This window comes from Adiantum capillus-veneris, chromosome 13 (assembly GCF_014529385.1).
Source record: "Adiantum capillus-veneris isolate H3 chromosome 13, ASM1452938v2, whole genome shotgun sequence".
In the NCBI taxonomy this organism is placed as follows: Eukaryota; Viridiplantae; Streptophyta; class Polypodiopsida; order Polypodiales; family Pteridaceae; genus Adiantum; species Adiantum capillus-veneris.
The window spans coordinates 140,990,592-141,016,234 of NC_140943.1; the positions used below are offsets into that span (position 1 = coordinate 140,990,592).

Below are 25,643 nucleotides of genomic sequence, written 5' to 3' on the forward strand. Positions count from 1 at the left end.
TAGGTGCCCCAAAACTCAAGGAATATTAGTTTATGTTACAATATGCAACATACAAAATCAAAACTGCATTTGAATATCATGAAAGCCACCAAAAAAATCATAGAAGAGCTAAAATTGGCTAAAAAACAGGATTTGACAATTTTTGTAATTTGGTCATAACTTACAACTTTAACATTTATTTCTCCCTAGAAGAACCAGGACATGTTGAGGACTACTAAAGATAGTTTTCTAGCATTACACACCTCACAAACATGAATTCTAGAGTGGTATAGTTGCAAAAAGTTGAAAAAAGCCAAAAACAGGACCCGTTTTTTCACACAGTTTAGGTTGTGAAATGTTGTGCAAGGATAAGGTTAAAGATGGAATTGATATTTCAAAAAAATGTCAAGTTTTTTTCAGCTCATATTGAGACAACTTTCTAGATAGATTGCACCTCAGAATCCATTTTGAAACTCTTGACATAATTCAAGGAAAATGGTCACTTAACAGGACATAAAAGTGTCCCATTACCAACCTAGTGTTAAGCTCTTTCAAAGATTCAAACAAAAACATCCAAATTGCAAGATTGGCATGAGGATGTTTGAGATGTTAAAGCCATTCTTTTGCAGGAGGCTGAAGGATAGGTACACATGTTGTTGCGAATACCATGTGAATATGACCTTTTTGAAAGATACACTGAACCACATGCGCTCTCGTGCTTTTGGGTTGCATGATACATGTTGCAATTGTGTATGCAATATCCGTGCTACAGGCAAGACATTAGCAGCGGCGGCTGCCTGGCTTCACATCACACGTTCAAAGGTGTCACACAGATGTGGGAGTCCGTTCTCTGTCCAAAGCCAATAGATGCAGTTTTCTATAGAAGGGAATGCCTGATGGGAGACTGTAAGATATGTGGAGTAAAGAAGTTAGAATTATGTTGCTTAGAAATAGCAAAGCCAGGTAAGAGTATTAATGTGAAAGTATTTGCATATGTAGAAGCAAAAGACAGGCATGGAAATGGTAAGAAAAGAAATGATCTTTTGCATAAAGAAATGCAGTGCTGGGAGTTTCTTCGACTGTTGCAGAATAAGTTGAAGATCTTCATCACTCATAACTATGTGGCACGATGGCAAGGACAACAATTTAAGGATTGTATACTTCGCTTTCCGGATGATGTCATTGTCTCAGTTGTTGACTTTGCTGAAAATTACGCCTTCAAGGAGCAAAATGAGATTCAGTCAATGCATTGGCACTCTAGTCAAGTAACTATTTTTGTACACATAACGTACTACCGCAAGGCAGGGGAGGTAGTCAAAACAATCCACTTCTTCATATCAAATGATAGGGTCCATGACACACTGTTTGTGCAACATTGCTTCATGCTACACCGTGACTGGTTACAACAAGAGGGTGTCACTTGTAAACAACATTAGGTGTGGTCAGATGGTGCGGCCTCGCAATTGAAGGGAGCCAGGCCTTTCTATTTTGTTGCAAGATATGGTGGACTCACAGGGATTGGGATGAGCTGGTTCTTCTTTGAATCAGGACATGGCAAGGGCGAGCATAATGGTGCAGGAGCAGTTGTGAAAAGAACCTTGACCCATGAACAACTAAAACCTAATGGAGCTATATTGCAGTGTGCAGCAGATGTGGTTGCTTACTGCCAGGCCAACCTATCGCATGGAGCACCTGCATCATATCCTTCAAAAGAAAGGGAATGTGCTCGTGTGTTCTGGGAGGTTAAAGAGGGAGATGTTAACAGGGAAGTTAAGTGGAATTGTGCCACTGTGGCAAAAACTCGCTCTTTGTATGCTATTCGTAGTCACAACCCGCAGGATCCAACTGCCCTTGCAACAAGAAAATTGGCATGCTTCTGTGATGCATGCATGAACGGAAGGTGGAATCGCTGCATCAATAAAGCTCACGTGGAGGCTTGGGATTATCAGATTCTGCAGCCATTACTTGAGAAAACAGATGAAGTTTCGACAGAGGAAGTCGTTGGCTATGATGACTTCACATACGAAGGTCATCATGATGTGTTGAGTAGAGCTCTATGTTCTGGAGACACATTTTCTGTAAATCTAGATGCTTTAACCAACGCCGAAGATGTGGATTTCTATCTGGTCAAGTGTGTTGCAGAAAGGATAAGGTGGAGAAGGGGTACATTGATGAATGGAGCAATGTAATTGACAGAGGCTCATATGTTGTGCAAGGATTGTATTACAAGCAATTGGATGCATACACCTTCAAGCTAGACCACAAGCACCCTATCGTCCACCTACTTTCACATCTGATGCGATGTATCAAAAGAGGAAATCCATACACCGAGCAAAAAAAACCGAGCGTGTCATTTTTCGAGCAAATGTAAATAAAACCGAGCGAAATCAATTGGCACTTTTATTTAATGGGCCCACATATCTTGTCACTAATGGAGAATTAAATTTGTGGCTTACAGCTTCCAAGATCAGCAGCTCATGTCGTCATGCTAGCTAAAGAGGTCACACTTGTACATACGTTGGGGATGCATGTGAGACATGCATGAGAAAACCATGTTTTATCTTAAACATACAGGGTAATAAAATAAATTAAATACGCTTTAAATTGTGTGTGTGTGTGTGTATGCACTCTCTCTATCTCCCACATGGACAGAGATCACTAGACTCATACATCAAGATCTGATTCAGCTAGATAGAGGAGCACTTGGATACAACAAGCATAGGAGTTGGGCAAAAAGATGGCTTTCCATAGAGAACATCTTCTCCAACTAAAAAAGGATGAATATGTGATCAGACTGGCCTATATGGACACTCATTTATCCTATGGTATACGATGGGCTATTCGTCAGATGTGCACGCCATTGCATCAATTAGAGATTGAGATTGCAATTGGTAGATTTAGGAGAGTACCAGCAGAGACCAAGACATGCCAGTTGTGTCATATAGAGCTAGAGACAGAGTTACGTCACATTTGTCATTGTCTAGTATACTATGAGATGTGAGGCCACTTCATTGTCTATTCAAAGAGCACTTTGGACCATTGGCTAGAGTCATGAGATATCACACTCGGGTTGTTTTTGCTAGAGCTACGTAGACACATGGAGAGTTTCTTCAGGAGATCAAACAGTGGGAGACATTCATAGAGGCAGATCATTGACTTCTTTAGAGCAAGGACTCGGCAATTAGATGAGCAAGCTTCACAACAAACTTCAAAGCCTATCTATACCAAAGGTATAGGTGTAGACATAGCCAATGAGCTCAAAAGAGCTAGATGCCCACGTCTACGAGGCCGACCACGTCACCGATGGAGGCCCGATTAGAGGATTAGGGCTATTCTAGCATGACATGGGAGACGTCCAGTATAGCTATTTACAAAGGTGGACATTGACGATGCTCTTCAACAGTCGATCCAATACTTTCTGGAATGATTCTTGATGCTAGACATCCTCGGGCATTGATGATGATGATGATTTTAGTTTTTCACTTTACTTTGTTTTTATTTGTACCGAGACATTGTATTAGATTGACCAAGATTGTATCACTTTGGTCTCATAGGCCATTTTGGTTGATTGAAGTCGTTTAGTATAACATTTCATTTCTCTCTCTCTCTCTCTCTCTCTCTCTCTCTCTCTCTCTCTCTTTCAGGAGAACAATTGATGATAATTTATGCTCTACATACAAGGTATCCAAGACTCTGACAGCAAGGTGGAATAACCAACTTAGCGAACTACACAATCATGTGGAATATAAAAGGTGAAGGAGTGAGCAAAACATCTCCTTCATAATCAGCTTTGCAGGATGTTTAGAGAGCTGAGGCACCTCATGGGGCACCCCTTATATCACTTTCCTTCACTAGAAACGCTTTCTTCCTTACTGTCCCACTCCTTACTGTCCCACTGCTACGTTCGCTGATATCAGACCTCTCTCATGGGTCTCACCCCTACAAAAGGGGAGGGAGATCCGAACGCGGGCTAAGGTGAAGGGGTTTCGAACGCGATACCCAGATAGCCAAGACAACACCGCGTTGCTGGTGACGCAGCGCGCAACCATAAGCTATAGAAAGAAACTACGCGCACAGCTGCCAGCTTCACTGCCGCGCGGCCGTCGCGGCCCTTGCTGAGGTCGCCTCGCTCGTCCGTCCCCCCCCTCCCCCGTTTCTCTGTCTGCTTCGACGCCCGTCGACACCTCCCATTCAGCTTTGAAACGCATCTTGTGTGATTCCGACTTTTTCCGATTTTCCCCAGCCGGGTACGGCCCCCTAGCTACTCTCCTCCTTTTCTTCTTCACTCCCTGCTTTGTCAACAACTTTCAGGTTCTCAGGCAAACCTCCAACTTCCTCGGCTTCCTTATCACCACCAGAACTCTCTTTGGCTTTCTGGGCATCCTGGAAAGCTTTTTTTAATGCTTGGGCATTTTCAACACTTCCAAAGCGTATGCAGAAGATTTCGTCCTTCAGCTCTCCATCAGCATAATCAGAAGCATGCCACACCCATGCCTTGATGTTCCTGTAGACTGATAGACGGAACGACTGTGTGGTTCGCACAAAATTTCAGGGTTCTACTTTGCCGCATGACTAGCCGAACCTTCTTGGCATCCTTCTGCTTCAAGAGCTTTACTTGTCCAACGCCGGTTCCCTTCCTTGTCGAACCGATAAAGCTTGGCCTTTAAATCAATCAGGGCATCTTCGTTCTCCTTGCCGGTGCTGACAGCAATAGCATCAAGCTTGACAATGGGAGCAACCTCCCTGCCCGTGTCTTCCTCTTCAGCCGACGGCCTGGAGTCATCGACATCTTCAGCAGATGCATGCGTGGCAGCCTCTTTTTCATTGTCACCGGCCATTGCACCTGCTCAACATTCCCATCTAGAATGATCTCTCTCTCTCTCTCTCTCTTTCTCTCTACATGAAGACTTGTATGACAGAGCTTTCTGCCGCTGTTGAAGCGCAAGGGCTCTAGCGGTGGAAAACTGTAAGGCATGCAGAGCAGAGAACACTGAGCGGCTTAGCTTCCCCTCGGCTCGACCCGATTTTCTATCAGCACAGATGAGTGAGGTATAACGATGTTGCTGGGAAAAGATATGAAAAGCGAGATTTAGAGGTTGGCACAGCTGTCCCTCTCTCTCCGTCTCTCTCATTAATAACATCGGGACCTGCCCCTAACTGGTACCGCGTCTGCGCGGGAGGGTTAAGGGCAGAAAACGTGCTCTCCCTTTCTCTCTCTCATGTGGGCAGCAAGCTGCAGCAGCTCCAAAAAGGAACAGGTTGAAGGACGGATTTTAGGGGAGCTGGAGCAACTGCTCCTTGTGTAACCTACTCGACAACAATCTGCTCGACGCAAGCTGCAGCAGCTCCAAGTGGGGACAAGCTAAAGAACGGGTTTTAGGGGCGCTAAAGCAGCAGGCCCTTGTGTAACCTGCTCCATGCTAGTCCATACCACGTTGGCGCGGGACCATATGGGACTATGGGACAGACACGAAGCCGAAATGTAGTGTGCTTGTCCCTAAAATAATGTAGTGACCTGCCCCTAACTAGTACCGCGTTGGCGCCGGAGGGTTAACGACAAAAAACATGCTCTCGACATTAACATTTTGTATTAAACAAATCAACAAAATCATTGAAGGGCTATGAAAATGTAAACTTCATGCAACTCATGGTTCTGTATTAGGAAACACGCACACAACACAAAGCTATCATTCAAATTTAGAATAGAGGTCTATGGTTTAAAAAAAGTGTCTTCATTCATAAAGTCATCAATAACAAATTAGAAGTGCCTTTGGAGCATAGAAGCAAACTAAGCATCAAGTGGGACTTGGCCCTACTCGATAGCGCGTTGGTGCATCTTTCATGGGACACTACCCTAACGGCTCCCGTGTCGGCGCGGTACAGTTTAAGGTACAATCCCATTTTCTCTATAGTCAAACATTGAATAAGAATAACAACAACAGATGTGGAGAAAACCCACTTGTAGGCTTTTTTTTCCCCATAAAAAGCGTTGGGAGTGTATATTAGAAAAGAAACAAGGTTATAATCTTTTGGAGGAGATTACAAAAACGAGGTACAAGTAAGGAGATACTGTTCGATATACATAGGGAGATACTCCTTTGTTCAAAATTACATCTGCTGTGGTTGGCCTATCCTAGTTGCTTAATACAATCAAACACTCTCATTCACCAGCTATTTCTATTAGGCAGTGAGCTGACGACTTCCTAGAGGTGTGCTATGAGCCGCAGCCCATTGAAGTGCTATCGCCTTAGCTTTTCTTCTTCTGCTCTACAATAGTAGGCTTGGCTTGGTGGAATCAACTCACGCACTTAAATGCTCCTTTTGTTTTGGATATTGCAGAGGTGAGCGTGTCAAAGCATGAAGAAAGGCTTAGGCGTGGTAGATAAAGGAATATATGTGATATTGATTGGGAAACCATTAGCTCTATTTGGATTTATTGTGAAATATTTAGCTCTTTTTTGTAAAATGGGATCATGCCATAACTGGTTCCGCGCCGACGCGGTATGCTCAATGGTCGTAATGGATTGGGATTTTTGATGATGTGGGATGATAAACACATCAAATGGGGCACAGTTGGGACAATTGGAAACATGCCATAATTGGTTTTGCATTGGCGTGGTATGCTCAATGGCCTTGTCCAAATAGATAGGAAATGCAATGGATTGAGAAGTTTGACAATTGTGATGTAAATGATCGGTGTCTCATTATGAGGTTGCTACATCTAAGTGATTAATATTTTTCCAAAACAAATATATAGGTGGGATTTTGCAAAATCCAAAGATAATTTTCTACAAAAACTTACGAATGTGCTTTTGTTGCCCAACATGTCTCCCTTGAGCATGATAATTGTAGGTTTGGTAGTGTATATGTCTCCTTCTCTGGCATACAATCTAGTAAGTTCTATTATGGTTTGCCCTTGTGGGATATATATATGGGTAGATGCAAAGGGTCAAAGGAATACATTGTGCTAGTGCTATATATGAGTTTATCCTCATAGAAATGTAATCCTCTCTTTGATTATTACCTTTTTTTAGCAGTTGTTAATTCGATTCTTTTAGTTCACGGTAACATCTTTCAAAAAGGAATCTCATCTTTCTTGAAACTCCTAAACAATTGAATATCCTCAGCATCATTTTCATAAAATTGACCTTTTAGGACACTGCCCAAAACTATCCCACATTCACGCTGGACAATTTATAGCAGTGTCCCAAAGATGAACCATGAGAATGATGAAATAATGTCTAATGGTAATTAATATATATTTTTTGCTTCTACAAAGAGGCATTGATATTATTGTTATCCAGTTTCTATCTTTAGTATCATGTTCATATAATTACCCTTTTGGGACACTATCCTACACTATCTTGATTATAATTGGATAAATAAGGCATTTGTAATTGAAAGTTTGTTGGGTATTACTTTTAAAATTATTCCCTTAACTTAACTCACAAAGATTTACCAATCTCACTATTGATTTTTAAACAGACTACGGCGTTAAAATGAACCCATGGTTTAGTAATTTCATTGTTGTTTGTAATTGACAAACGCTATTGGCACACATAGCTTGCATCATTTGGTCCATTTTTTTTTTCCTTAGATAGCAGTATGTTCTGTAGGCACCAAGAGATCATAGATTTTTAGCTATATCAAGAGACTACATTATGATTGCTTGTGAGTTATTTTCGAGTGTGAAATCACTAGTATATGGTTAGAGTTCGGTCTATATATGTTGGTGGATACAAGAGGGATGGTAGGATGGATCTGTAGGTTGCCAATTTTGGTTTTTTTTAACTTGCCTTTTGGAGGTGTCTTGCATTCTACACCCTCACAACCTCCATGTTGCAGTGAGGAGCATATGTGAGCTTCCATCCATTTGACACGCAGTACATTGGAAGATTCTAGAGAGCTTGTTGTTTTGGGATCTACTGCAGGTATGTATATCTTCTATATTAAGCCATCTAAAATTGTTGATGCTTTGTTTACTTTTGTTTATAATCAGATTTCTATATGGTAAGTGATACTCTTTAGCGGATTGAGGAGATGAGTAGAGCATCTATCATGGTTGTTCATCGTCAAGGAGTTATTGGTATTCATCATTCACCTTATGAATTTGTGGATGTTGGTGGTGATCATCACGAGGTTGATTTTGTTTTAGTACCTTGCGTATGGAATAAATAAAATATTACATTCTAAGTGTTTTCATGTTTCTTTGTAGTGTGATAGTTCAATGCTTTTCTTCATTCATAGGCGTGGTGCACAAGGTCCACTTTACCTTGATGAGAGGGTGCCATTTTTTTGTGCTATGGGAATGACTCCCATAGATACCATCATGCGACACTACTTACTAGAGTTCGCTTACACAGCTATGGATTTTGGGCTTGCATGGCGAGGATACATGCAATGTAGCCCTTCTTTCATTGCTAGTCTTGTGGAGCTTTTGTGTAGGCCAAAGGATCTTTGTTTGAAGTTTGGTTGTGGGACTGCTCCTGTTCTCAGAGCATGTCTCTCTTCAAGACGTGCTTGTGCAACATTGGATAGTGACGGCTATTCTTGTGGAGCTTTTGTGTAGGCCAAAGGGTCTTTGTTTGAAGTTTGGTTGTGGGACTGCTCCTGTTCTCAGAGCATGTCTCTCTTCGAGACGTGCTTATGCAACATTGGATAGGGACGGAACTTTGATTTTGACATTGGTGTTGCCTCCTCTTCATCCCCAATCTAGAGGCCAGTCGATCGGCAGGAGGCATTGAGTTATGCAGATGTGGTGGAATAGACCTCTTGCTAGGAACTCGTTCAATTATTTGTGAAAATTCCATTTCTTTTGGTAATGGACATGTCATATTTTGAGTGCCTCTCCTTACTTAGATTTTACTTTTGCAAGCTATGTATTTGATTGCAATATTTGAAAAATGGCAACAAATATTCCTTCTCCTATGCTCTCTCTCTCTCTCTCTCTCTCTCTCTCTATCTCCATGTCTATGTTTGTGTGTGTGTGTTTTCCCTGGTTATCGCTCGGTTTTTGTGTTTGCTCGATAAATCTTGCTCGGTGCTTGGTAAGACTCTATCAAAATACCCATGGAGCACGTCCCAAGGAGAAGGCAGGTGTACACAATCACTCCAGAAATCTATGAAGCAATCTGTAATAGCATGCCCTTCAACTTTTAAGTTGTATCCACTGGATTTTCTATATACCACTTTGCTGTAAGGGTATGCAGTTTTATTATAAAGTTGGTCAGCATGCTAACTATCAAACTGTTTACATTAATTGCCAGCATGCTAACTATCAAACTTTTTACATCTTGTGTGAGCATGCTAACTATCAAACTGTTTACATTAATTGCCAGCATCAAATTATTTACATAGGGTTCAAGTTTACAATGACAGTCACTGCCCCACAAACCCTTAAGGCCTCCTCGGAGGGCGCTTGTAGTGACCGGGCTGTCCTCGCTATTTGTCTTCTTCCTGGTGCCTCTTTTCTTTTGTCTCTCCTTCCTCCTCTGCTTCTAGGTTAGCACTATGCTGCTCACTTTCTCTTCTTTCCCTCTCCAGCTTTTTTTTCTCTCTTTCTACTTCTAGGTCAGCTTCCCGCTGTTTGCGACGAATTTCTTCCAGTCTTTTAGCCTCTATATCCCTCTTTTGAATGTCAAGCAAACGTTTGACGACTGCATCAGAAAACTCATCTGAGCCTGTCTCAAACACATTATCAGCAACATATGCTTTCGGATCATCCATTTGTAGCCAAAGAAAAAGCCAGGACTTCAAAGTTTCTATAAGGAACTTTTCCCTCTGCTCAGCACTCTGGTGCTCTAGACTGGGAGTAACAAGCCAAGTTTGTGGTGGGTTCTGAAACACTTTGTAGAAGCTATTATCGATTATAAGTGTGTTTTGGGCGTTGTACCCCGGAGTGTGTTTCCAGAACAAGGATAAGTCTTTCATAAACATATGTTTTCTCTGGATCTGCCAGGATTGCTTTGTACAGTACGCTTGAGCAAAAAATCCAGTAATCTTTGGCACCTGCTCTTTAAAAACAGTACGGAAAATACTCATGACTTTACTATGGAGGCTTGTGCTCCATATAAACACATTAAAGAACTGCAGGCACCAGTCCAAAAAAAATGGCTGTCCTTGCGACAGAACACCTGCTTATCAAGTACATCGTATTTCAGCATTTCATCTACATATGCCGGGGGCTTTTCACCAAAGCGAGGCTCTACCACTGCCACCAAAAGACCGTTCAGGTCCAGCACCAGAGCCCTTTTTTCATCACATAAACGCTTAGGCACCCATATTAGGTCTGGGCGTAGAGGATACCATTCAGCAAAAATAAACGGCCCACTTGGGTGCACATAAGTTAGGCGCTCAATAATACTACAGGCAAGCTGTGAATATCGTTCAAGGCATTTTTCAATCTCCATTTTCTGTCTCCTTAACTGCCTGGTTTTGTGGACTCGCCATCTCCGTAATTTCTTCCATTTCATGGCCGCAGTTGCATTAGGCATGACGATTAATGCCTGTTTCTCTTCCTCTGCAGGGAAACCGTGATACGAAATGAACAAGTTTAAAAAAGAAAAACTGCAAAAATTACAATGAACTGCTACTCAGATTTATATTGTACAAAAATACATTTTCATTGGAAAACAAAATGCATGTCAGTTATAATACGCATTTGGGTTTCAAAATGGTCTAGCATATACAGTGAAGGGCACAACCGGGTAGGGAGCAATAAGTCTTAACACAATTTTCTGCAAGCTCTTGAGCGGGTGGCTTTCTTTTCACCTTTGGAGCTTTCAGCCTTGTCCAAACCACAGGTTGTGCTTGCAATGTCTTCGGGTACCTCTTCAAGGCAAACTTTTCTTTTCAGCTAAGCTTTACGCAAAAAACCCTCGAGAGGGCTGTTGTCACCAACTTCTTGCTCATCTTCTATGTTGTCATTCTTCAAATTTTCCCCTCAGCCACTAGCCACTGAGAAGCTTCTGCTTTGTTAGTTGCAGCAGGCATCGCTGGCACACGAGGCACACGAGGAGCCATGACAAAAAAATCATCTTCTTTTTCATCTTCTGAGTTCTTGCTCACATCAGCGCCTTCCTTTGTTGTTTTCATGCTTTCATTTGGCATCTGCTGGGAGCCCTCATCCACCCCTTCACTCCTTGCATCCAGCTCAACACCCTTCTCCGTCGAAGGGTTCTCACCTGGGGCGGTCACTTTTTAGAATGTGTATGATATCACGTGAGTTAACCAGAGAGGATTATTAAAAGACCAAAATGTATAAAAATGTATACATACAGAGGGGGGTGGGGGTTTTTTAAATAGGCTCACAGTGTAAGTATAGTATGTATATTGGGGTATTATTAATTACCTCTTGAACGCACGTGATATAGGGGTCTTTTGATAAGTGACTGCCCTGGGGGTTCTCACCTGTATCCAACTCATCACTCTCCTTGATCGAAAGGTCCTCCATTACAGCCTTTCCCTTGCCCTTTGTGTCATGCACACTGCCCACATCACGGAGGGACTGCCCCAGGCCTGCAACAAAAAACGTGGATTAAGACTCATATAAGCATGTCATGTATGCTAGAAAATGTTTGATATGCTATGGCTATGTGTGCGGCCTGGCATAAATTGGAATCCATTATGCTGACAAGCCCAGTATGCTAATTCGAATTGCTGAGTATGCTAACTAGCATATCCAATATGCTGGTTTGCATTTGGAGATGGTAGCTTACTTACTAGATTTTCCATTATGACAAACTTACTCTAAACTGTACACTGAGCACAAGTATGCTAATTGACATACAAGATATGCTAATTAGCATACTGGGACTGCTAGTAGCTAGCGTACAAGGACTGTCTTCAGTATGCTAATTAGCATACCCAGTATGCTATTTAGTATTCTGAGTATGCTAATTAGCATACTAGTATGCTATTTAGCATATCCAGTATGCTAATTAGCATATCCAATATGCTAATAAGCATACTCAGTACGTGAATCAGCATACCCAATATGCTAATGAGCATTCCCACTATGCTAATTAGCATACCCACTATGCTAATTAGCATACCCAATATGCTAATTAGCATACCCAGTATGCTATTTAGCATATCCAATATGCTAATTAGCATATCCAATATGCTAATAAGCATATCCAGTATGCTAATCAGTATACCCAGTACGCTAATGAGCATACCCAGTATGCTAATCAGCATATACAGTTTGCTAGTTAGCATTTGGATATGGTAGTTAACTTACTAGATATGCTAATATGCCAAACTTACTCTAATCTGTACACTGAGCACAGGGTATGATAATTAGCATACAAGATATGCTAATTAGCATATCCAGTTAACACACTCAATATTCTCACTAGGTATGCTAATTAGCATATCCAGTATGCTAATTAGCATATCTTGTGTTCTAATTGTCATATCTAGTATGCTAATTAGCATACCCAGTATGCTAATCAGCATATCCAGTATGCTAATTAGCATACAAGATATGCTAATTAGCATATCGAGTTAACACACTAAATATTCTAATTAACACACTGGGTATGCTAATTAGCACACCCTGTACAATCTTACCAGATGTTGGTGTGATTGGATGTCTTTTCCCTATGGGTTTCCAACACCATTCTTGTGGTATCCTTTGCTGGCAGGTCACTGCTCTACATTTTGTCGACAAGGAGCATGCAACTACAAAGCAGAGAAAGTGGTAGCTATGCCCACAGGGCATCTTGACCGTGGCGGAGATTCCCTTTACTTCAAGTGGCAAATTGCAGCCACTGCACAGGTTGATCATTGTCCCATCACATACCCCTTCTATACTTTCTATAAAAGTGCCCATAGCCATATTACACACGGCAGTGGGAATGGAGGATCGAGCCTTGTAGCATCTTGCTCATGTGCATTAGGAGATGTAGTTGACCTTCACATGCATTCACTTTTGCTTCCATAACCTCCACATTAATCTGCACACCAAAAAAAGAGGAGCATGGTAAGTACATAGGTTTGTTGTGCACATATTCCAATCATACGGTAGAAGCATAAAAGTCACACACTTATATGCTGACAAGTTGAGTCAACAGCAAGAGTGTCCTCACTGTCAGGAAATGCCAAACCTTCCAATGTCTCTTTAAATGTCTCTATTTTTACTTTACACTCTATTTCCCTCTTTGCATCCACGCTATCGCTCTGTAGTAACCTCTATAATTCATTTTCAGCATCATGAAGCTTTTGTCTCATAGCAAGCACAATTGGGGTGACCCTAGCATTGCTTGCTTGGACAACCCTTGCAGATTCAAAGTCTGATTTTGCAGTTAGAAGATGTTCTTTAGCATCTTGCAGTTGTTTGCTGAGAATTTCAGAGGCAGCCTTTATGTGCTGCAAATTCTCAACGCCAAAAAATGACAGGCTTTTAGCCTGGTGGTGAGTGCTGTGGCGAGAGATGGATGTCTCCTTGGTATCCTCCTTCATTTCAGCTTGCGCCTCCTCGATGTTTTGACATACATTGCGCATCCTCCACTTTTCGACATGGGCCTTGTAGTACCCTTTCTCTCAGAGGTCCTGCAAATGCTGGACAGCGAATTCAAACCAATTGAATTGCATGGCTGAGCTACTTGTAATTGCCGCCGGGCTGAATTCTTTTACAAACCCCTTGGCGAATGTAGAGTTAATCTCCATGTTTGTTGGGGGCTTCTGGTACACCTTGTATTGCAGCTGCATCACCTGGTCGAACATATCAGTACACAAACAACTGCATTTAATGCGATAGTGACTACGATTCTTTGACTCTCTGAAAACACTGAACCACTTCACATCATTGATCTGATCCCACCTCACTAGTTTGGGGTTGGCACCAACCAGGGAGAGGCCATGAACATCATTGAACTCTTCTGCTGTAATACAGAACTTGCTCTGTATTGGGACTGTAAACTTTGGAGCTTTCCATCGGCCTACACACCCCCAATGTCACAAGATTAGCAGTAGGAAAGTGCAGTATGAGCACTTCCTTCCAATTTCAAGGTTCAAATCAAACACTGGTTTGTGCTTCTTGATTGAGACTTTGACTTGAGCGATTGTATTTCAAGTGACTATTCACAAGATGTCCTACTGCTAAAGCCGACATCAAGGGACAACTCTCCAGCCAAGACAACACCAGCAACTATCCTCGCAAATCATAATGAGGTAGAGAGAGAGAGAGAGTACCTGAGTCATCCTTCCCCTTTCTATGCAAGGTCTTTGCCATTGAGGATGCTGGGGAATCAGAGAGCTTCACCCTTTTTCGGGGCGGAGAAGAAGCAGCAGAAAGTTCAGCCCTTGACTTTGTTTTTGGTTCTCTCTTACCTCTGGCCCCTGCACCCCTCTTACCTTTGGCCCCTGCGTCCCGCTTCTCTCCATGCATGTTGGCTGCCCCACTCCGCTTCTCTCCATGCATTTTGATTGCTCCACTCCCCACAGAGTAACACTGCGTAAATGGTCAGGAAAGTAGATTCAGGGTGGTCTCCCTATTTTGAAATATTTGATGGATTCCCACACGTTTGAAAAGTTACACTCTCATTATGCTTACAAGATATGCTTATTTCCACATGATAACTAGCACAAAAAGCATGACAAGTTAACATGCTTACACCCTGCAAGTGATGCCGCAACATATTTTGACTCAGTCGTAGACTGCAACACAGTGTTGTTTCTTGCTGGTCCAAGAAACAAGACAACCATTTATAATGAAGCAATTTCCACTAGTAGATTGCATAGATAAATGTGAGCTTCCCCAGTCTACATCTGTGTAACCCAAAAGAGAAAGAGATTGCATAGGATCTGATGTGAGTTGTCGTCAATAGATGAAACCAAAAACTGTAGTGCCTTTCAAGTATTTCAATACACGCTTTGCTGCAGAAAGACCAATGCTTAAGAGAAGGACGTGCAAGATGTTGTCCAAGATAATTAGCAACAAACAAAATATCAGGATGAGTGTTCTGCCAATAAACTGAAGACATCCAATTGAGTTAGCATAAGTTTGATTCGTGACAAGTTGACTGCCACTGTCAAAAGTGTTCTTCATAGAGCTGGCAAGACAAGGTGTGTTGGCCGAATGTGCAAATTCCATACCAAATTTTGGAATAGTATCTGCAATACTTGAATGTTTGAAGGAATAAAATACCTTTTGTACGGTTTTGTTGGATCTGAATGCCAAGACATGAGTAAATCTCTCAAAGATCCACCATATCAAGTGCAAAAGACATTAACGCTTTTAATTGTTGAAGAAATTCCAAATCATTGAAAACAAGGATGGTATATCATCCACATAAAGAGCAAGAATCACAACAACTGCTACCTTGGCGTTTTATGTATAAGCTGGGGTTTGAAGAGCAAGAGATGAATCCTTTAGAGGTGAGAGAAAAATCAAATTTTGCATACCATGCTCATGAAGCTTGTTTGAGACCATATAGTGCCTTATGGAGTTAAGCAACAGGGTCTTCTTTACCTGGAATAACACACCCTTCTAGTTGTTTTATATAAATTTCCTCTTCCAAGTCACGGTTAAGAAAAGCAGTTTGCACATCCATTTGATGAGCTTTTAAATCAAATTGAATAGCAAATGCCAATAAAACTCGAACACTTGTAATGCGAACAACTGGTGAAAAGGTCTCTTGATTATCAACACCAGATACTTGGGAGTAACCTTTTGCAACTAAACATGTCTTGAACTTGTCAAAAGATCCATTTTGTTTTACTTTTGTCTTATACACCCACTTACACTTAATAGTTGTACGACCAGGAGGTATTGAGTTAGTATCCATGTACCTTTAGAGATAAGAGAATCGTACTCTGCTTCCATAGCCTCTTGCCATTGATTCTTTTATGGTGAAGAGATAGCTTCATCATAAGTAACAGGATCTTTAGAAGTAGAGAAAGCATTATCAACAATATTGTCATCATAAACATGATATGAGCCATGTTCAAAATCAATAGGCAGATCAGCAAAAATATCAATATCATCATTGGCAACATTCGGAATGGATGCTTGTGAAGAGGAAAGCTGCTCTATAGGAAGAGTTTCATCATCTGAAAGAATGATTTAGTATCATTAGAATCATCTATGGACCATGAGCCTCCCATAAGCCGTTCGTTAGAAGTAGCATCACGATTCACAATTACTTTCTTGGAGGAAGGGTCATAGAATTTGTAGCCTTTGGAAGTGTCAAAATATCCAATAAGAATAACTTTAAGACCAGAGCATCAAGCTTTGTTCGTGTTTCTTTGGGAACATGAATATAAGCAATACATCCAAAGGTTCGATAATGAGATACAGAAGGAATGTCACCTATCCATGCTAAGATGGGTATCTTACCAGAGGATGCAGTAGTAAGAAGATGATTCTAAATAAATACTACTGTCAAAGTAGTTTCAGCCTAGAAAACACGAGATAAACCAATATGAATCAACATACATCTTACAGCATTGAGAATAGTGTAATTCTTTCATTCAGCAACGCCATTCTGTTGAGGTGCGTATGGAATAGTGTGTTCATGATGAATTCCACTGTCAGCAGAGTAAGTCACAAACTCTTAAGAAACATATTTTTCTCCATTTTCACTATGAAGCTTTTTTAGACGACAACCATTTTAATATTCCGCAGCCTTGTGGAGTTGTTTAAAAACAAACAAGGCCTCAGATCTATGTCTAAGTAGAAATATAGTTGTATATCATGAGAAATCACAATGAAAGTAATGAAGTAGCAATATTGTGATCTCGAAGAAGGGAGAGGTCTACATATATCAGTATGAACAAGATCCAGTATGTCATGAGAATGAGTTGTACTTGAGAGAGGAAAGGGTTTAAGATTATGGTTCCCAAGAGCACAAAACTCACAATTCCCATATGGGGATGAGCTTTAAGATGCATGCCATGAACAAGATCACGATGCTGAAGATCAAGGAGTTCTGAGAAATCAGCATGAACAAAACGGTGATGCCATATTTTGCAATCATGATCACCTGGAGCAGTTGACAAAAATTACTACAGCATCATTGAGAGAGAGTTCAAACAAATTACTGTTTCGAGGAGCAGTGGCCAGCTACAGTCTGTCCATCTTTCTCAATTCGGCATTTGGTATGATCAAATCCAACAAAGAGACATGATCAACAAGTCTAGCAACTCAAAGAATATTATGTTGAAGATCTGGTACATGTAATACTCCTTGTAAAATTCGAGTGAAAGACCATAAGGTACCAAGATATAAATCTCCAATACCCTTTACTTGACAAGTCGTATCATCAGCAAACTAAACAATACGTTGAACTGGTAGTGGATGATAGTTATGGAGCCACTTAGACTGGTAGGTCATATTTCCTGTAGCACCAGAATCGAGTGATCCATCACGTATATGAAGTATTCTGTCTGGAGAAACTGAACATAGGACACAGCTTGTTTTTGGTACAATATTGTCTCGATGTTCAGTAGAATATGTCCTATTACAATCTATGTCAAATCGACGCTTATAGCACATATGAGTGGGATGATCAGATCGTCCACAACATTCACAAGAAGAAGAAGAAGAAGAGTCTCTAGATAAACGTGGTTGTTTCATGGTAATATTTTGTTCTTCATCATATTGATGTGCCCAACAATCATCTTCAGTATGGCCATTTCTGTTGCAGTAAGAACATTGCTTATTAGGAAATATGAGACGGTTTCCTCGTTGAAATGGACGCCTTCGAGCGTTAAAAACACGTTCTGTCTGTTGTGACTCGGTCTCCTCTTGTGAAATCATAGTTGTATCCTGACCAGCATTACGTCGTTCTTGACACTGAGAGTATTCAGTTAAAGATATGCAGGCTTGGTCGAAATCAATACCATTTGTATTAAAGAGAATAGTATCAATGTTATCATAAGAAGAGTCCTTGACCGTATCAAGGAGAATTGTAATCAGTTGTTTTTGTGAAACAAGATCACCGGCAGTAGCAAGTTGATTAATAATAGATCTGAAAGACTCAATATGTCCCGTCATGGTAGTACCAAATTCATATTGTAACTTGTTAAGCAACCCTCTCAAATAAAGTATTTCTGTAACAAATTTGTTCTGAAAGTTTACAATAAGGTACTTCCATACATTGTGGGAAGTAGGCAATTCATACGTATCAAGAAAAAGTGAACCAGTAAGAGCAGAAAGAATATACCGATGAGCTGCTTTATCACGTTGCTTCCAATCGGTATACGCAACATTCTAATCTTCAAATATAGGTCCTTCAGTGATAAGTACGTTATCATGATTTATATCAACATGTTGAGGTGGACAAACACGATTTTCAAGGACAAAATCAGAGACTTCATCGTCTTCAAGAATTAACATCTTTGCTTTCTAGCCTAGAAATCCTTGGCCTTGGAAAGGGGGAACAGAACGCTGGCCAAAAGGAAAGCCGTTGATGAGAATAGTCATAGCCATATCTGGTTGTGAGAAGACGTATAAGATAAGATCGCTGCAATTGAGAACGAGAGAAATATGACGACGACTGTGTTCTGTCAACGGTAAATGCAAGACGGATGCTCAATAAACGTCCAAAGATGTGAGAGACGTCATCCAAAAAAGTAAGAAAAAGGAGATGTTAATAATAAAAGAGTCCTCCAAATAGAGGACATGAGATGCAAGATTGATGGCCACAATGTGAATAGAAAAAAGCTAAATTTTCTCGAAAAAGTTGACACCAAAATTAGAAAAATGATCACGAATGCTTCATGAAGAGATACTAGGATGAAAGTTGCGTCAAGCTCAATTGCAGTAAACACAACATAACTTTCTGCTGTGAACTCCGATTGACACAAACCTATAATTCAAATCAAAGAGCTCCAGGAGACGAACAAGTTTTGGATAAAAAGTGCCATGGTATTGGTTCTGCGCTCCATTGCGCTTTTCTCGTTTCTCCAAATTTTGAGCAGAAGACCCCCAAAAATTGAGACGAAGTTCAGGGTGTCAAAAAACAAATCAACAAAAACATCATCAATGATTCATTATATTCATTAGCAATAAATACCACACAAAACACTAATCATATTCTTCTTAATACAAAACAACCACAGTTAACAAGAATCAATCCTCAAAAATAAAATTTGTAGCAATTTTGAATCTTACATGCGAATCGCATACACATACTGTTTTGTCACCATGAATTGAATCGGTGCGTGATCGTTACCGCTCTGATACCTTGTTGAGATGTAGAGAGAAAGAGGGAGATGAGACAGGAGACACACCATGTACGCTCTTAAAAACTGATTCATATTGAGGACAAGATACAAATACATAGGTGAGACCATGTTGGGTAGAGTGATCCATATATAGCTCCAGCAGTTTAATCTTGATTGAAGTGCTACAAACCATCTCGAAAGACATTATGCCTATATATTTCTCTAGCATTAATATTGTTTCCATCTTGTCCTCTTTAATTTTGTGATATTGACAGATTATACAAAGACAAAGTGAAGTATCTCAGAGATGGTATATGTTTATCGAGGTTGAAGATGATCCAAAGCATTTTTTGAAGTATTTCAAGAGCTAATAAAATCATTTCATTGAGCCTTTGAGACTATCGTTGTATATAACAGGAGTGATGTAACTCCTTCTAAACCATTTTTGTAAATTGAACAACATATTAATATAACGGTGGGTATATATAGGGCTGTGGGTTTTTCCCTTGAGCCCCCAAGGGTTTTTCATCCACAGCTAGGGACCCTTGTTTGAGTGGGGCTGTTGAGCTTATATGTGAAGCTACTCTAAATATAGCCTTGGGTTCCCTCTATATATATACCATCTTGTGTGCGTATTCTACACACTTTGGGGTTGCACTCTCTGTGTATCATTTCTCTATTCTTCTCTTTCTCTGCCTTCTAAAAAAAAATGGGGGGCCCTTATCTTTTATTGCCCACAAATCTTCTCTCTCTTCTCAACCGACAAGGCTTCATTTGTAGGCACCTTTTAATTGGTTCAATTTTGGCCTTTTTTGGGTGAAAAAAGAGGTGAAAGTGACCCTTTGACTAAGGAATGGGGTGGGGACAAGTGTCCTCTGGACCAAAAGGGATGTCACGTGCCTGTCCAGCTAAGTGTACACTCAAAAAATGCACCATTTCTCTCACATGAAGCCCACAAGTCCATAAAGCCCACCAAGCCAAGCTTCCCTCCAATTGATACAAGCAATATGGGGTCCTCCTTTGGCCTATATACCCCCCATTCTCCCCTTTTTCCTTCTCATGTGGGATTATCCCCATGACGCATAGCAACCTCCTCTCCAAGACTCCCAAACTCCCCATTTTCCCATTAATTCTAGTTTCTCCCCCAAGCAGGAGAACTTCTCGGACAACTTTCCCCGAGGCATAAATTGTTGCTCCGATAATCGAATCACGCATTGTAGCACACGGCTCGAAACCCATCATCTTGGCTATCTCCACAAATTTAAAGTTTCAACATTTCTAACTTTAGATCCTCAAGTTGGCCCAGTAGCTTTTGTCGCATGCACTTGCCATCACTTTCTAAATTGAGACCGCCCACTTCGGGTGCTCATAACTCATGATGTAGAGGCTGAAATTATTTATTGAAAACTATGTTTTGGAACTCGAACAACCCAAAACATCAGCACCCAAGCTTGGTAAAATCACACCTTTGTACTTGAATTTTTACAAGTGCACTTCCAAAACTTGTAGGGCTATGTACACATATATACATGAGGCTAGTGGGCAAGTTTTTAGGCATGACCTAGTGACTTTATGCTCATCCAAAAAATGCCTAACATCGCTAACGAAAAATCATATTCAAGCTACTAATTAATCATGAGTAAAGCTATATAAAATCTTTCAAATAGCCATGTTTGGAAACCATATTCAAGCTACCAATTAAGCATGAGTAAATGTAAAAGATTTCAAACAACCATGTTCTGGAAACCATATTGATGCTACCAATTAAGAATGAGTGTGAGGGCCATGCTCAGGTCCAACCATATACATCAATCTCTTCCACTCATAAACTTGACTATGCTCGTACCCACGGAATTCCCTTGCTGCTTGTACCGACATGGGTCAAATATGTATATGTCTCCCATGCCGATCCAAGGGTGTCAATAACAATTTGACCCTTACAAGTCTTTTAGTCCTTGTTTTATAATTACTTCCTATGCAAAGTCACCAGACAGTGTACTCGGTCAGCACACCTACGGCCAACTAGGTAGAGAACTCTAGGTTCCCCCTTGGTTCATGGATACACTGTTGGCTTGCTCCATCTTTCAAGAGGTCATAGATTTTCCATATCTTCCCCCCCTAAGAGGAGGGTATTCTTACTCGCGTCACTTTTGTGAACCATATGGTTTTCCCAGCTCCGTAATTTGCATCAACGGGGGAAATATTGGGTACAACTCTCAACCATCTACCCTCCGGGTCCGCCCACCCACCAAACCATTTGGTTAATTTACCTTCCTAGGTACTAGTTTATTGTAAGAAAACAATACAAGGAAAGAAAGGGAAAATAGTTTTATACAGTTAAATTTAGCATGCACACTGTTGGTTACCCTTGAGAAGGTACATTGTCTTGGCTATTCCCACCTCTTTAATTTATAATAATCTTTTACTAATATTAACCCTTATATTGACGATACCATCTAGTCATTCATTTTTTATTCAAGTATTCAATTTAGTAGCTTGATTCATTTGGCTTCAACCAAGTTTTGGAACATTATATTTGGCGGTGCACTGATAACTAGTTGTATATGTGAGAGGATTTGGCATCAACAGACCCAAATAATTAGCTTGTGACGCCTCTATGTGATGCTCTTTTACAATTTTTAATTACATTTTTTGTTTGGGAAAGATTGTATCTGGCTAACTTTCATTCGTTTTAAGATTCTTAAGAATGTTGAGAGCTGCTATCCGGTTGACTGGACCATCAAAGCAGCCTAGTAGTTCCTAACCTTTCTAGAGATTCCTTTTTACACAAATAGTTGGAAAAGCAAGCTCATTTTTAGTTCACTTCTTCCTCCTACTCCCACTTCTTGATCATTCCTCCATCTACAACATTAGGCGTACCTAAATTAGGCCATTTTCCATATAATCCTTGGGCCATTGGCCCGTTGGCCAAGTTATTCTACCATTGTGTCAATAGCCTGCTTCGAGAGACGTGCATGGAATTCAATAACATTTGGAGATAGCAAAAGATAATATCAAAAGAAATTAGCAATAGTACAGAATGTAATGCAAATTAAAGTGTAGAATTAGTGTACAAGAACTGTTCAAAATAACATTAGGAATTATATGCAATGAGCTCTCAACCCTCATCTGTTAAGGGTGCTCGTGGAGGTCTACGCCATCCATAATTGACTAGGAATTCATCACCAGCACGTAATGATTTAATAGCATGGACAACTATATATCTTGGTACATCCCTACTCATGTGTCTTGGTTCATGACTATTCTCACACTCCACAAATGTGCAATTGGTTCTTGCACTTCTCCCTCGACTACTATTGATTAAACCTGCTATGTTTCCTTGAGAGTAAGGTCTTCCATCAAGATAGAGTCTTTGGCCTTCTGCATGTGTAATCCCTCTAGTAGAAAGAGACATAATCCATAAGTAGTCATTCTCTGGATGTAGCGAGTGAGCTGATTCCATGGACCCCATCTATATATAGGTCCACAAAAAGACATAAGGGTGACCTCTGAATGAGGGGGCACATGCAAATCCTGTGCAATAAAGACGCCTCGTCCCGCTCCACTGATGGTGGATGGAGCAATCATGTAGCGATTGCCCCAATAGCCAAAAACCACTCCATTTGAAGGAAGTGGTCCTCGCTGCCAGCCTCCGTATTGTCTACGATCGTAGCTCTGTACTAGATCCTATAAATGAGTAGGCAACGGATGATCTCCACCCATCTCAGCCTCCAATGGAGGAGGTAGAGGATGTCGAGAAACCTCGAGCTGCAACTGACAAATGACTTGTCCGTGCCGTGTGCGAGAGACATGTGCACCACTGGTAGTAAAGTCATCCTCGTCATCAAGTGAACATACCTACATATATAGTCTACTTACATTATAGATATCAATCTTTGAATTTTAAAACTCCAATATCAAACAAAGGGAGATGAGAAATATACCATAGGTCGATGTCACTCCTTGTAAATGGGTTCATGTGCAGTATCGAAACTCTGTGCACCCCGGCTACCACTAGTAGGAGGTGGTGGTGTACCCTCTGATTGATCCGAATCTGGATTTCAATTACCATAAAAACATGAGACATTTATCAAATGACCAAAATAAAAAATTCAATAAAAGTAACAAAAGATTGAAGTCTAATAGTTATATGGTATACTCTAACGCTTATTGTAATTTAAAAAATAAACAAGCGCTATTGTATGGTGCCGTCAAACAAGAGAAAGGCAACCATTTGCATGGAGACATTGCAATTCTTCTGCAAGGAGATGCGCCTACTCATTAATTTTCCCCAACAAAAGGTGTGTGCCTTTGGTAATATATATTAGAATTAATATGAAATTTCCTAGATTGATTCTAGCTTTTCTCTAATCTATGTTATTTTGTTTATTCAAATTTGCATAGGAGGTAGCACGAAAGAGAGTAGCTTTACGTCACACATCTAGGCTAGGGCGGATGGGACGGGATGGATTTGTGGCCACATTTGTGAGTAAAGACCATTCACATTTTAACTTTTAAAGGTAGTATTATTGAATGCAAAAATTAATAAGTCTTTGGTTGTGTCCTAATGTAGACAAAATACTATGGTCATGCACCGACGGCACAGGAGATAGAGTACGCCACATACTGCGGCTACCGTGCTTTGCGTCAGACACTTACTAACACTCTAGATCCACTTGTACGTATCTTTGTTTTTCTTTGTAGTTTTTTTCATGGTAACTGTAATATATTCTTTTTTTATTTCACTAACTAATACAGGAGCAGCATGGAGAGGGTGACATGACAGAGGTGGCTCAACAGGAGGCCGAGGGGCGATGTCGAGAGGCTGAGAGGAGCGACGGCCCAATCACTAGCCATGATGGTGACGATCGCGGAGATGGGGACAGTCGTAGTCCCATGGTCCGGACCAATGGTCGTGGCACTAGCGATCATGAGACCGATGATAGTGATTCTTCCAATAGTGATGGATCACATATTGATCCTGTGTAGAGATTTCTTTTGCATATTTGGGATCATTATATATGTATTTTTCAGTGTGCATTACTACATCGTATGTGATGATGAGATTTGTTTTGTATATGTGAGGATTGATCACTACACATTTTGGAGACATGTACATAAAGTTACTGATGATATATACTGACATGTGTTTGTTGCATCACTGAATTTGTCTATTGTCAAACAATTAATTATATGTCGATAAGATAATTAGCATAAGTAACCATGGGTGAAAGCATGTTAACCTGTTGCGCTTTTTGTGCTAGTTAGCAGTTTCAAGTTAGCACATCTTCGAAAAGTTGGGCGTTCGGTCAATTTTTTACAAATAATATCAAAATTTGTCGGAGGTTGTACATTTGGATTCCTTGTTTCAAGTGCTTTCTATTGATATATCATATGTCATAGATCTTGGAGATGTAGCTCAAGTTATTGTACTAGTTAGCATATGTCAAAATTGTGCTAGTTAGCATTGTCCGGGACATGAAAAAGCATGACAGGTTAACATGCTTTCACCCCCATCTCAATGTTATTTATTTGTCTTTATATATATATGTTTTAAAAAGATGGATTGAAATCTTGGCCATTGTGCTACCAAATGATGATGTGGCATGTGAAACCTATTCTATTAGTTGCTCTACTTCTCAAAACTAAGGCATTTTGATCTTATAGCACTCTTGTTCAAGTCTTTAAGAATATAAAAGAAATATCGCTAGGGAAGCTAGTCTCTCTATTCAGTTGTTGTTGTCCTGGTTTTGGATCACCACCTGTGGCTTTTCGCCCGGTTGGTTTACACATTGTTAAAAAGGCTTCTAATGTTTTTTAAAGATGAAGATTTGAACTATGACGTTGCAAAGTACCAAGCATCATACGCTCCAAGTTTCAAGTTACGTACCATGCACCAACTACAAGCATCATACGCTCCAAGTTTCAAGTTACGTACCATGTACCATGTACCATGCACCATGCACCAACTACAAGTATCAAGTTTCTTTATGGAACCTGATATCAAACCCTAAATCAATTGGCAAATCTAACACTAACAAGTTTTCTTGGTTTCTATGTCAGCCTTTAGTATTAACAAGCTTTTGATTTCCATATTTTTTGTAAAGGTAGCAGATTTTACGCTAAGTGTGAGATTCTACATACCTTGTATCAAAACAAGTACCAAGTATCAAGTTGCAAGTACGAAGTACCAAACCAAGTACCTTATACCAAATCTAACACTAAAGAAGTTTTATTGTTTTCATGTTAATTTATTACAGTACCACAAAGTTACACCGACCAATTAGTACCATGGACCATGTACCAATTGCAAGTACGAAGTTTCATTATGGAACCTACGACCAAATTAAAGCAAGGACCAAGTACCAAGTACCGACATGTACCAAGTACCAAGTATCAACATGTACCAAGTTTTCTTTATTTTCATGCTATGTCCCGAGTTGTATAAAATAGGGACAAGTTTTCTTTTTATCGTGGACTCTAGAAATGGT

General features: G+C 40.4%; 1 protein-coding gene and 2 pseudogenes across 1 annotated transcript; 1 reads left to right on the top strand and 2 right to left on the bottom strand.

The window, feature by feature from the left end:
- Positions 1-3,817: 3,817 nt before the first annotated feature.
- On the bottom strand, positions 3,818-5,120 carry LOC147444982 (ran-binding protein 1 homolog c-like; annotated as a pseudogene).
- Positions 5,121-22,270: 17,150 nt separating this feature from the next.
- Positions 22,271-23,224, bottom strand: LOC147444983 (uncharacterized; annotated as a pseudogene).
- Positions 23,225-23,354: 130 nt separating this feature from the next.
- On the top strand, positions 23,355-24,141 carry LOC147444984 (uncharacterized). Its single transcript, XM_086528161.1, has 4 exons — positions 23,355-23,453; positions 23,557-23,637; positions 23,726-23,830; positions 23,911-24,141. The coding sequence occupies exons 1-4, from the start codon at positions 23,355-23,357 to the stop codon at positions 24,139-24,141; spliced, it is 516 nt and encodes a 171-aa protein (XP_086384287.1).
- Positions 24,142-25,643: the final 1,502 nt, after the last annotated feature.